At 32.2% G+C, this 15,000-nt stretch overlaps 1 protein-coding gene across 1 annotated transcript in view; it reads left to right on the plus strand.

Annotated features, from left to right (window-relative positions):
• LOC135216857 (uncharacterized) overlaps nucleotides 1-15,000 on the plus strand; it is a 468,230-nt gene that overhangs the window by 390,236 nt on the left and 62,994 nt on the right. The window contains 2 exon segments of the mRNA XM_064252369.1: nucleotides 9,280-9,411; nucleotides 10,006-10,167. Coding sequence (XP_064108439.1) covers nucleotides 9,280-9,411; nucleotides 10,006-10,167 — 294 coding nt within the window.

The raw sequence follows: 15,000 nt of genomic DNA on the forward strand, positions 1-15,000 counted from the left end.
GGGCCTCCGGTAAAAAACACAGAATGGAGATGATGATGTTGGACTAGCGTGTGATAGGGTTTGATAGTGCTGGTTTAATGTCAGTGCCACTAACTCAGAATTCATGCTTATTGCTTTGCTTCGTATAGTACTAAATTTCCCTGTCGTTTGATGGGATAAGTAATTAAGTATCTGAAAATGTATGGACATTTTAATCTTCTGAACCTAATACTGTGCTAGGTCAAGTTACTCTTCTTCTTTCCCACTGTTATCCCTCCATTAAGGAGTCGATTGCCTGATGCGCTTCTCCACTGCCTTCTATCAAAAGGCAGCATCCTCCACCAAACCTCTCCTTCCATATCTTCTTTCACTTTATCTCGCCATCTAATTCTCTGTCTCCCTCTCGATCTTCTTCCTCTAACAGGTTTCTCCTAAGCCTTCTTCACTCTCTCTTCCTCATCCATCCACAACACATGTCCATACCATCTCAATCGTGGCTCTCTTATCCCTCTGTAAACTTTACTAAGCCTGCCCTTCTTATTTCATCATTTTCCAGTCTTTCAAGCAGCGATATTCCCATAATCCACCTCAGCATTCTCATCCCTGTTCTTTCAAGCTTTATTTCCTCTTTTCCTTTAAGAGCCCATGTTTCTGCTCCATACTTTAACACTGGCCTTATCACCGTGTTATATATCTTGACTTTTAGTTTGATTGACATTCGAGCTACTTCTTTCTTGTATTACTATTCTGTCCTATTTTCCCTACTGCTCAGCAAAACCTCTGTTTTATTCACATTCACCTTTAAGCCACTCCTCTCTAAAGACTCCTGCCACTCTCCAACCCTTCTCTGTAGGTCTTGTGCTAGGCCAAGTTGATCCTAATGCTAAATTTATCTAACAGTCAGTAGGAAGTTATTATCTGGTACACACTCTTTTCATTACAATTATTAAGTTTTTATTCTTATATTTATCTTTGTATCATTTGAATATTGTTCTTGTACGTTTTAATGTGATTTAATCAGAGACAATAACCTAATCATTACAAAATTCATTTATTGCTGGATGGCCTCTTTAGTCTTATCATGTTGTAATAATGATGATGAATTAAGACTTAGTAATGGAAAAAATAGTCTTATGTGAGACGAAATATTAGTTGGATATTCAGAAGTCAAAAGTAATTTTTGTGTTTTTGTGTATCCTTGTATATACTGAGGAATTTATGAAACGATCCTTATTGTTCAAGTCTTACGTGTACACTTGATTGTAGCTTTCCCCATTTCATAATTTGCACGAAGCTATTTTTAGTGATTGTTAAGTTTTCTCGAGCATGGATTCTTGGTCCAGTGACAAAATATAAATACCATAAAAGTTACAGAATGTTAAAATTCAAAGGAAGAATAAATTTGGCTAGATATGCACTATACTAAGGAGAACTTACCATCCCAGTGTAATAAGAAGGTAAATAACTGGGTCGAAATTGGTACCTAAAGTATTCCAAATTTATGTAAGGTATGTGAAATAGTCTTGACCCCACTAACGATTATTGACCTTTCTTCTTTTCATTCAAAATATGAAATTTTCATAACACTGAATTTTCAAACACCAACTGCTAATCATCTGTTCACTCTGCTATTTTTGTGATTGTTTTTTTTAGATCAGGAAATATGGCATTGAAACACGAAAACAATTTTCCTCTCTGTTATTTTTAGCAGCCGGTTCCCCCTTTGAACAGTGCAAGTCCTCAGCTACTGACACGTTTGTGTCTTCAGCTTTGCCAGCGGCTAAGATCAAGCAATCAATCATACCAACGCAATCAGGCAACAATACCCGTGCAATCAATCATGTCTTGAAGTGTCCTAGATTGGTGGGATGTGTGAGGTGGAAACTCGAGTTTTCGATATGAAACGGAAACGAATCTTAATTTACACGATGTGTTAGAAAAACTTAAAGGAGATAATTTAAGATTCCCTGAGTTCTTTTATTTTCATCCAGCCCGAAAATAATGAGTTTGGATCATTATCATAGAAGTAGACCCCATCAATTGCGAGGGGGAAATTTTATTTTATTTTTTCTTTCTCTTCATAAACCATCATTGTGAGTTTAAAAACTCATGGATAGGGAGGAGTAGTGAGTTGTTTCGTGGTTTAAGAAGAGCGTGCATGAAAGGAGGACGAATATCTGAAGGAATGAAATCTGTACTTCCTGGAATTTGTGAAGAGCAAAAAAAAAAAAAAAAAAAAAAAAAAGAAAGAAAGAAATGGATGTGCAGTATCGATCTATGTTTGGACAAGAAAACTGTCATTTTTTTTATTTATTTATTTCCTTTGCACCAGATATATTTTTTGTATCGTAACTTCATTTATGGTTATTTATAGATATCTCAGAAACACTGTATGGTATGTATAATATATGTTATATATTGGATAATACTAATAATATATATATATATATATAATATATATATGGAATATATATATTATAATATGTATATTGTATATTTTTATATAGGTTATATAAAAAAATATGTATATATTTATATTATATAATATTATTATGTATATTATATATTGCTATTTAGTGTACCGCACCTATTAGTTACTAATATCACTATATAAAAATAGTATATACTACCAACATATACTACTATAATGACTATACATATATAAACAAGAACAAACACTGACTGTGAGTTACTGTTTCACTGTCTTTAGTTCGTACTAACTCTGGGTGAATGAAATGTCCCTAAGTGCATTTCTATCTGCCTGAAGTTTTAGGCAGTTCGCGAAATACCTGGCTTCGCTATCTGGCTGTAACACGTATGCACTCACATGAAGCCGAAAAAAAGCAAAACAGAGGAGTAAGTGTGTGAGTATTATTGTTACCTCATCTCAAGCAATAAACTTCTGGTAGTGCAAAGGGGCATTATTTATATGAGGAGTTTCTAAATCGCAGGCAGTTACGTCATATGGGGTTCATACGTTTTCGACTAAGCCCGGAGGTAAAGAAGTGGCCATCTCCTTTAAAACCGGGTCTAAAGAGATGCTGTCAGTCTTACGTGGTGCTCATGACACAATCGGGTAGATTTCTGTTTTTAATCTTGTTAATGAAGGCTTTTCAAGTCACGTAAATTCATTAACAGTTTGTGATGCCTTAGAGCTTTACATTGTGATTGGTACTATTTGGATGCTTACAAAAGGAGAAACTGGGCATAAGTATTTGACTTTTTCTTGTAAATGATTTTTTCATTTTCGTTAAACACCAAAGACTTTTCGCCATTTAAACGTCAATATCTGGATGTTCCTTTTTTCCACCTCACAGCCGAAACTACGGATCCGATTGTATGCTGGTAGCTAAAAGCAAAGGGATTTTCTCTTCCTAAAGTTTCGCTAATCTTCTTGACACCATTCTCGGGTGAGATTTTGATTTTATCCACTTTATGTTGCTTTTGGTCTCTCAAAGATGCTACAAAAGAAAAAGCGATTTGCTTATAAACTGCGGATTAAGTACCCTCGATAAACTAGGGATCCTCATCAAAAAGTGAAGGGGAATATTTACATTTTTGCAGAATGTTACATTTAAAAAGTAAGACCGTCAAAAAGTAATTTCATAAATCCAAACGAAGATGAAGCGCATTACTATTCTAAAACAATTCCTGTTATATTTGAATAATTTCATTACATTTTTATCTATTTATTAACCTTTTAAGTAATTTTTCTTTTGAAATAGCCGATCTCTTCTTTCTGAGGTTCCTATTACTTTCTGTTACTTTTTCATATGAACACCATATTGTTTGGAAGCTTGAATTTCAAGTCAAATGGCCCCTCGGACTTTATTTCCATATAAACAAGGGTCATTTTCTGAATAATAATAATAATAATAATAATAATAATAATAATAATAATAATAATAATAATATAATAATAAAATAATAATAATAATAATAATAATAATAATATACCCCTAACTCGACTTAACAAGACTTAGGAAAATTTCCCAAATGGTAGGTTAGGTTTAATTGATCTGAATATTTCCAAAATTCAGGACTTGTTGTGTCACGATTTTTTTTTTACTTAAATGATTTTAGAAATGAGCTTGGGCGGTATTGCGGGAGGTCCATCGTCATTTTCTTCTTGTTTGAATCTATCCCTAAACAACGAATGAGCTTTGGAGAGTTAAAATTCCTCATAATGATAATTTTAAAATTCAAAAATTTCTGTCCGATTTGTGATTAGGGAGGTTAAATGGTTTAACTTATAGATGGGACTATGACATTTAAAACCTAAGAACGCCTTATTTTTTTTTATCACGTAATGTAATTAAAGTGGAGATACTCTCTTCTTATAACTGTTATCCGTAATATATTTGTGAAATACCATTCTGTAATTCGCTTTGTCCTTCTGGTGCAGTACCAATCTATATATCTCCAACTATGGCCTTGAATACTGGTTTGCAATAAGAAAGAGAGAGAGAGAGGAGAGAGAGAGAGAGAGAGCGAGAGAGAGAGAGCTCAGTGAGTAATTGGACCTAAACGTCCTGCTAATTAGGCTTCTGTGGAGAAAAGTAACAAAGTTTCTACGAAGGTGGTACACTTTCTAATCAGCAATTAAAGTTCGAATGTGACCATGACCATTAACTTGTTTTGTCTCTGGAGGCACCGCTTTAAATAAAAATGGCTTAAGTACAATATACGTGTATATATATATATATATATATATATATATATATATATATATATATATATATATATATATATATTCTATGTATATATATATAGTATATCTATATATATATATATATATATATCTATATATATATATATATATATACACTATATATATATATATATATATATATATATATATATATATGATATGTATGTATATATATATATATATATATATATATATATATATATATATATGTATATATATATATATAAAGTCCAGAAGGAGTCCATGATACCATATTTAAAAGGCCAAGTTTATTACATAGAGACGTTTCGCACAACTGTGTGCATCATCAGTCTGTGAATAAAATACAAAGACATAAAAATCATATAAAGTTAAAAGGAATTCACAATTTTAAAAAAATAAAGTCTAAAAAGATTAAAAAGAGCAGTAAATAAAAAGAGAGACTACTAAAAACACCAACCGTCCATGATCAGAGGTGAAGATGGAATGAGTTACAGTTGGCAGAGAGAAGCGACGACAACTATGCCAGGTACAGAGGTGACGAGGACAAATTACCGTTGAATGAGGGCACCAGTCTTTTAATATATAACGACTAACAACGCTTGAGTCGTTATATATTAAAAGACTGGTGCCCTCATTCACGGTAATTTGTCCTCGTCACCTCTGTACCTGGCATAGTTGTCGTCGCTTCTCTCTGCCACTGTAACTCATTCCATCTTCACCTCTGATCATGGACGGTTGGTGTTTTTAGTAGTCTCTCTTTTTATTTACTGCTCTTTTTAATCTTTTTTGTTTTTTAGACTTATTTTTTAAAAATTGTGAATTCCTTTTAACTTATATGATTTTTATGTCTTTGTATTTTATTCACAGACTGATGATGCACACAGTTGTGCGAAACGTCTCATATGTAATAAACTTGGCCTTTTAAATATGGTATCATGAACTCCTTCTGGACTTTTATAATTGAATGCTGAAGCACTATATATATATATATATATATATATATATATATATATATATATATATATATATATATTATATATATATATATATATATATATATATATATACATATATATATATATACATATATATATATATATATATATATATATATATATATTATATATATATATATGTGTGTGTGTGTGTGTGTGCGTGTGTGTGTGTGTGTGTGTATGTGTGTATAACTGAATCACGAAAGTTTGAACGTGATAAATCCATAAATAAAGGTATAAGCTATGAGGGAAAATTAACAACGGAGTTTCCGCAAGATCTTTCGACGTTTCACGTCCTTTTCCTTGCAGATGAACTGACTTACATGAGGAATTGACAATATGAGAAAAGGTCGTATAACTGACAGATAGGGATTGATAAAGAGATTAGAACCTAGAAGTCCGACACACCTGGAAGATTAATAACCTTCCCAAACAAGCATAAACATGGGTACACTTTAAAAAAACAAAAAGATTAAGTCAAATCTGCTCAAGCACAAGATGACAATTAAAGGATTATTATAGGTGACAGCAATTCAGAATTTTGGTAAACAAAACATTCACCATACACATTCTTTATATATATATATATATATATATATATATATATATATATATATATATAAAGATATATATATATATATATATATATATATATATATATATATATATATACATATATATATATATATATATATATATATATATATATATATATATTATACACGTGTGTGTGTGTGTAAAAGCACACGCGTTTCATCTCCATTGAACCAGTCAATACCATAGCCACGAGCGATGTTATATCCAGTGTTATTGCGTCTTTACATAACACAGTCCCAGGCTATGAAATATTAACGGTTGACTTTAGCCGTCTCGTTACACAGCCGACCGTAAATCGAAGCGTCCCTTTGCCTTTCGGCCTCATCTCCTACATATTTGAAAACGCCATTTGTGATTTTCTGAGGGTATTTGTTTCCCAGCTCTCTCTCTCTCTCTCTCTCTCTCTCTCTCTCTCTCTCTCTCTCTCTCTCTCTATTTATGTTCTTTGAATTTAGATTTTGGCGTGGGAGACCGAATGTTTTTTTATGATTTAGTTTTGAATGACTTGCTTGTATCGTATTTGTTATTTTAATTACAGACGTTTCACATGCCACTTTTTTTTATTTTCGTTCTTCAAATTTTTATTTTGAGTGAGAGTGAATGTTCTATGGATTTTTTTCTGAATGCCTTTGTTGCTTAATTTTTTTTATAATATATATTATTTAAACCTCAAATATTATTCATTATCTATGTTATACTGTAAAACTGCATATTAATTTCCAAAGTTACAGTTAAACTAGCAACAAAATGCAATATGCAAAGAAATATCTAGTTATTACTGCTTATAAAAGGTTAATATAACTAAATATCTGTTAGTAACGCTAAATTCATTGAACTACAAGGTAATCCATAAAGACCAAATTATCCTTATTGAAAAAAAGATTACTGTCGCATACTGCAAGGTTTTACTTTAACCCGATGTACGGAAAACATCACATCCACTAAACTGAAACAGGTCTAGGTAATTTTCGAATTTATGTGATTTAATTTTTGTGACAAAAATTTTACGGATAAAGTTGTAAATCATATAGATATTTCATAGAATACGATGTTTTTCTTTGAGCAAGTGTTCGCAATGGAGACGAAGAATGGGATAACAACCTCACACATAAATAACATCTTTGTTGAGTAATCATTTTTTCATCATTCCTCTCTCTCTCTCTCTCTCTCTCTCTCTCTCTCTCTCTCTCTCTCTCTCTTTTATCGTAGTCTTAATTATTTGTTGGATGTTGTGCCTCTGCTGGGATATTTCTTCAGCATTGTTATTTAACCAGTCATTCTTTTCAACTATTTTTCACTTTTCAGTGTTTTTTTTTTACTATTATTAAAAATTTTATATTGATTCCTATGCCGCTCGTTTCCTCCGTTTTTACAGAACGTATTCTTCGTCATGTCTTCATCCTACTACTCAGCAATGAAGCCAGCAAATATGAGAGACACGGTACAAGTAAAATGAGTAGCTCTTGTACGGCAAAAGATGCAGCCGCATCATAACTCACTAAGGTTGATTTTGGTCCGTGAATTTAACTCATATGTTTCACGTGTCCTTCTCTAGATTTTGGAAGGTGGTCAGTTGGTTCGTTAGTACTTTTGACGTAAGTGGGTTGTGAATTTATAATTTGCCATTAATATGTAAATTTAAACATACTATCAGCTTCGACCGTATATGTTATATTACTGCAGTAATACTATTCCTTATTGATATGGTATAGCCAGCTTAAATGTTAACAATATTTTGAAGTCAGTCTCTGGTAAAAGTAATATGTTTGTATCATCCTGATTCTATGTACATAGAAAAATAGATATCCCGGTGTCTTCTCGGGTATTATCGTTGAACGTGGTCTGTGGATTGGTACACACGCTTTTCTTCCATAAAAGATATTTACACAGTTCTGACAGTTTTCCAGAATAAGGTATTTTTCCAGAGATGTAGGAAAAGGAAGGATTTAGAGGTTTATCACACCACTTTTGTTTACTCTTTTCTGGTATACATGACCAGTGCATTGCAGGAAAAACTAAACACTTGGCGCATCGTCGATAGCGTTGGAATATGTTAGATTTACCGTATCATAATGTCTGCCCTCAACATATATGTATATATATATATATATATATATATATATATATATATATATATATATAGGTATATATATATATATATATATACACATATATATATATATATACATATATATATATTATATATATATATATATATATATATAATATAATATATATTATATATATATATATATACACACACACATATATATATATATATAATATATATATATATATATATATATAAATATATATCCAACGGAAACAACGAAAATAAACAATTTTCCATCAAGCGTAACACAATTGGTAATAATTAGAACCTGATTCGCAGAAATATAGTAACACCGGATAATTATCAGATGTTAGCACCACACACACGCATACGCACACACCCACAATTGCATATATATATATATATATATATATATATATATATATATATATATATATATATATATATATATATATATAGTCTGTGTGTATGTTTTTCTTTGCTTAAGCTCAATTTATCAGATATTGTATGATAAATTTGCTAAATATATCATTAGATTTATGACAACTATTATTCTCAAAACAATATCTGATAGATACAGCATCTCGATTTGCTTCGAGATTTACCCCATTTTATCATTGCTGTTTGTTTTCCTCTTAAAGCTGAAACGAATTAACGAGAAATACAAGATTTTCCACAGGTAAAGAAAAGGATCTTGAAAGGAACTTAAAATTACGATAAAGTCTTTGCTTTCGTCATTGGTTTGTTTTTAACGTGAAGAAAAATCTACCTGTGGGGTTTTAAGCTTAAGGTGTTGACAAAACCACTCTTTAAACCTATGTCATGTTTATGTTTAATCCTTCTATTTTGAAGTAGTCTGTTAATAACCCGTGAAACCAAATCCTATCTTTTATTGCTCCTGTTATTTGCGATAAATGTTTCCATTTCGTTCCTCCCTGCAGTTGCGCCGATCTGTTCCCCGGAGCAGAATAGAGAATACGTCGTATCGAGAGGGGAAAGTGTTACAGTCGCCTGCAGCGTGCAAGCCTACCCTTCTTCCGTGACCTTTAGTTGGGCCCTAAAACGCCCATCAGGTATGTTTAAAAAAGGATAGCACAGAGAGAGAGAGAGAGAGAGAGAGAGAGAGAGAGAGAGAGAGAGAGAGAGAGAGAGAGAGAGAGAGAGAGAGAGAGAGATTTCGAATGACTAATTTTCTCTTTACGTAAATTACTGGAGTTTATATTTTAATTGCAACATTGGCTGCTTCATTACTTAATTTGGTTATTCGCATCTTTATTGTTTATATATGTGAATGTTTTGTGAACGATTGGATCCAGAGCCATATAATTATTTACCCTGTTTTTGTCTTTTTTGTCTTCGAACTCTTTTCATTTGTTCACAAAAGGGTATATTATCATTATGAACTTGTATATAAATGCGTAAGCACTTAAGATTTAAAGGAAATAACCAAAATAGATTTAATAATAATTGAAATTTTTATTTTAATAATTCACAAAAGACAAATAAGTATAGCTCTATATTTTCATTTTCTAAAAAGCATCCATTCATCTAGTAAATATTCTTCGTAACCCTTTTGGGAAAATGGTCCGATAAATGATTCCCATGCATAATGTAAAGACGCTCCAGGAAGATCCTAAGGATGTGAGTCGCACGTTTTCCTTCGGCAGATGATTCCTTAGTGCGACTCCAAACTGTCGGGAGAGACGAAGGCCTCACGGGCCATTATACTCTCAATGAGCTCAAGGAAGAGAGCGTCGAGCTGTGGTGCTACGCGAAAAATGCCATCGGGAACCAGCGAAGTCCTTGTAGATTTACCATCTACACCCAAGGTAGGCATTCCATGGTTTGTTGAAGTAAGTTCAATAGACACTTTTTTTTTTTTCAGTGCGCTTCGCGTGGTGCGCTGTAGGCATTACTCAAGGGTCTTTGCAGCGTCCCTTCGACCACTAGCTGCAACCTCTTTTATTCCTTTTACTGTACCTCCGTTCATATTCGCTTTCTTCCATCTGACTTTCCACCCTTTTGAATAGTTCTTTCTTAGTGCAACTGCGAAATTTTCCTCCTGTTACACCTTTCAAACCTTCTTACTGTCAATATCCCTTTCAGCGGTGAATGACCTTTTAGATCTCAGCTCTTGGGCTTTGACTTAAATTCTTGTTTAAGTAATCATATCTCTTTGTAAAAGAAATATGTTTAGTATTTTGTAGTTTGGACATAGAGGCAAATGATTCTAGTATTTAGTGTGAAAATCAAATCCAAATAACTTCGTCGTCAGTCTTAGGGTCGGTCTACATCACAGTAAAACAGGTTATAAACACACGTTGCAATTTATTTCACGTCAATGTCCGTAAGTGCATGTCGAACCTTTGGCCAAAGCTGCATAATCGTATCATATATTGGTAATAGAACAGAATCGAATAAAGAATTTAAGCCAAAGGCTAATCGCTGGGACCTATAAAGTCATTCAGCGCTGATACGGAAATTGACAGTAAGAAAGTTTGAAAGGTATAACAAGACGAAAATCTCGCACTTGCACTATGAAACAATTGTTAGGGCGGGTGGAAAGTCACTTGGAAGAAAGAGAATATGAACGAGGGTACAGTAAAAGGAATGAAAAAAGGTAGCAGCTACCGGCCAAAGGGACGCTGAAGGACCCTTCAGTAATATTGACAGTGCACCGCGTGAAGTGCACAGACGACATTACCCCCTTACCAATAAGTTATTAGTTGTGGATATGAGCACACCCTATGAAGCATTGTTGTCTTTAAATAACAATGGAATAAAACTTTCAAAAATACCACTGAGCTTTAAAACAAAAAGCATTTGGTTTACCTGATCATCACATAAAATCAAGAAAACCACAGTTAAAAGAGGCATTATTTCCGGCAAGCGCCCCTAAACCCCGATAAAAATCAATCCATTTTCGTCAAGGTGTTTTCCGTCGTCGCCCAGGCAGTTCCCTTCAGAGTTAAAGGAGGTGGAATAACTGTTTAATATGGATATTAGCACTAAACCAGGCCGTTTCCCTACGTATCACCCTCTTGAGCGTCACAGAATTTTACCCAGGGTGGTCTTTTCGTAAGGGGTGAATATCTCTTTAGGGAAATGATAGCCGGCCGAGGAGATGGCCTGATAGAAAAGTCATCAAAGTTTGATTTACGTAAATATATCTAGCCCCTGGGAAACAAGCATAATAGGAGCATGTGTGCGGAAAGATTGATTCGGCTAGCAAGGCTGGTCACACGTATTCGTGGTAATGTACTCTTGGTATACGTACGGTCATTTTTTTTTTTTTTTATATTCAAGTAAGTAAATACTTTTGTTTTACGTTGGTCGAGTGATAAGTAAAGGTAGGGGAGGATGGGACAGGTAAATGCTTAGACATAAGCCACATAAACATTAGTGAGTCTAGACACTCCATACATATAATCAAAATATAGAAGAGGCTACACGTTTAGTTTAAGCGGAAAACATATTTTGTACGGTATAATTATATATATATTATAATATATATATATATATGTAATATAGTATGATATATATATAATTATAATAATCTATAGAAATTACACGTAATATATATATATATATATATATATATATATATAACATAGATATATATATTAATATCGTATAATATTATATATATATATATATATTATTATATATATTATATTGTCTATCTAATATATAATAATATATAATAGATAGTATATAATATAATATAATAATAACATGTATATATGCATGTGTGTGTGCGCGTGCGTACGAATTTACATCTGCTTAAAAGGAATGCGATCAGAAAACATCGTTCCTTTCGCTATCTTTCACTTCAAATGCAAAGGCTGCGAGAGAACTTCCGATGGTGGAAATGAATTCGTCTCATGTATTATACACAATGCACCGCGATTTTCTTTGCAGTAGTATTGTAAATACTTTCTGGCCAACCTTGTAACCGACCAATCTTTCAAATTATTCTGTATCTGTTTTTTTTTTTTGTTTTTTTTTACCGAAATTGATTCAAATTAGTTTTACATTACAATTTCCACAACTTGCCAGTTACATTTTTTTTTCCAGGTGCAATACAAACTAATCACTTTTGTTATTCATTTTACGTTTTTTCACACCTTTCTTAACCAAGAAATGCTGTATACTCAACGTTGCTAATAGCTGATTTTGTGCTTAGTATAGCGTTGTAGGTGATTTACGAATTTGAGACAGAATATCCGAGATTCTGTTACCACTTTCACATTGTATGTGGAAAAAAATAGTTTTCCCTGATATATAACTAGTTGATTGGGGCTGAGACATGCCTTACAATAGTTGACACATTTATCAATTAAGGACATTCAAGATCTAAAAAGTTTCATGAAATTGTAATTGATAATTTTCTGGGCTGACATTTAAAATCAATGTTTATATAATGCAATTTATTATCAATATAGGAACTTTAGCTGTCTTGTAGACGGCGTCCCACTTTGTGTACCGTACGTAGAATGAAGTGCGTATCTTCATAATAACTTGATACTAATTACACTTATCCAAGTATACATGGTACATTCTCTGCCATAATATTAAATATAGCTTTGCAATTAACGAATATTTTCACTGATTCAGAGTTAGGTAAGTTGTGAAGCGTTGACCTCTATCTAGTACGGCCTGGAAGTGAACGGTCGTTGCTTTGTAGCAAAAGTCGACCTCTCATGAAAGAAACTGGCTAATTTGCCGTATCAAGACAGAGTGGCGATGCAGAGAACTCCCTTAATCGCCTAAAATGAATTTGAGATTCATTAAATGTTGAAAATTTCGATTACCTCCATATTAGTGTGTTTTTATGTGAATGCTTTTGCGTTGAAATCTTATTTTCTTCATCAATTAATAGTTGTTTCGTTTATTTTGCGAGTAATTTCAGTATTAATAGATTAAACCATAAAACGATAATGAGTGTGTCGTTTGTAATCCGGTTGATCTTATTGGGGATTTGTAGTAAGCTCATATTAGTAGAAAAATATTACTCTTAAATATCTAGAATAAAAAGGACGTTCTATTTTCCTGTTTCCACATTGCTTGTTAGTTTAAATATCAAAATTATTCTCTTCTCGCCATAAAAAAAACTTGTTCTATTAGAATAGTCATTACTGTGGCCTCGTACTTTTAATTTTTGTAAAACTATAAACATGTTTTCGATTTCTCTGAAGGGTTAAATAATGATTGCGTAAGGCAGATCAAATACTTAAAAGAAAATGTAAGTTAAAAATTTTCCAAATTGAATATTTTAGTCATTATTTACAGAAAATGATGGTTCACATGCAACAATGCTCGAGTTTAACTACTAGTGCCGTCAGTTCGGAAGGAGAGAGGCCTTCAAATAAAGCTTAACTTGTCGGAGACTTTATTGGAATTAGTGACTTAATTATTTGGAAAAATAATTGAAAACTCTATTATTGATGGCAGGGAGGTATTAAACTTCATATAAGTCATGATCATAGTTATAAAGGGACTGACTAAAGATCACTGAAAGATAAATCGTGTCTTTGAATATTTTAACTGGTGACAGATTTTGAATATTACTTGACAAATTGGATTAAATCCTTGTTCTAAACTTTTATTATTTACGTTAGCCTGATAAAGGATTATTTCACGGAAATCATTCATTTTTATGCACACACGCACGTACACACACACACACAAGCACTCACACCCACATACACACGTACACACACACACACACACACACACCACACACACATATATATATATATAGTATCTATATATATTATATATATATATATATATATATATAATATATATTTATATATATAGGTATGTATATATAATATTATATATATCATATATATATATATATATATCTTTATAATATATGTATGTATATATATATATGATATATATATGAGTATTATATATATAATCATATATATATATATATATTTAATATAATTTATATCTCTATATAATATAATCCTCTCATATCTTCTATATATATCAGTATCCTATATACATATCTAGTCTCATATATGTATTATGATATATATACTGGCATATATCATATAGTCATCTATATATATATCTATATATATATATATCTATATATATATCCTCTAGTATACTATATATGTTAATGTCTATATATATATATATATATTATCTATATATCTATATATATATCTTATATATATGTATCTATGTATATATATATATATATATATATATATATATGTATATATCCTATCTATATATTATATCTATATATATATATATAAATGAATTCGTTACGAGGCTTCCAGGAGCCCTACTGCGGTAGCTTTTGATTGCTTTCCAAACACTCCCATGAACGCCATAATACATTTTTTGTGCAGAAATGCGCACGAAACGCGAAACCGAATAACCGAAGTGTTAGGCGAATGACATTTTGTCCGCAATTTTCGTTCATCCCATCTGAGAACGCAATAAAACCGAGGCCATTATAAAGAAGCAACGATCGAAAGTCAATAAAACAAACCCCAGGAAATTGCAAACCGTAATAGCCTTTACTAAATCTGACCTCTTCCTATTGGAACGGAGCACAGGAATCGATGTAAACATGCTTGTAATGGCTTCCAATCCTCTTCCGCCTCGTCCCCCGTTCGCTCCTTTGTTATTTC

This window comes from Macrobrachium nipponense, chromosome 6 (assembly GCF_015104395.2).
Source record: "Macrobrachium nipponense isolate FS-2020 chromosome 6, ASM1510439v2, whole genome shotgun sequence".
Taxonomy (NCBI): domain Eukaryota; kingdom Metazoa; phylum Arthropoda; class Malacostraca; order Decapoda; family Palaemonidae; genus Macrobrachium; species Macrobrachium nipponense.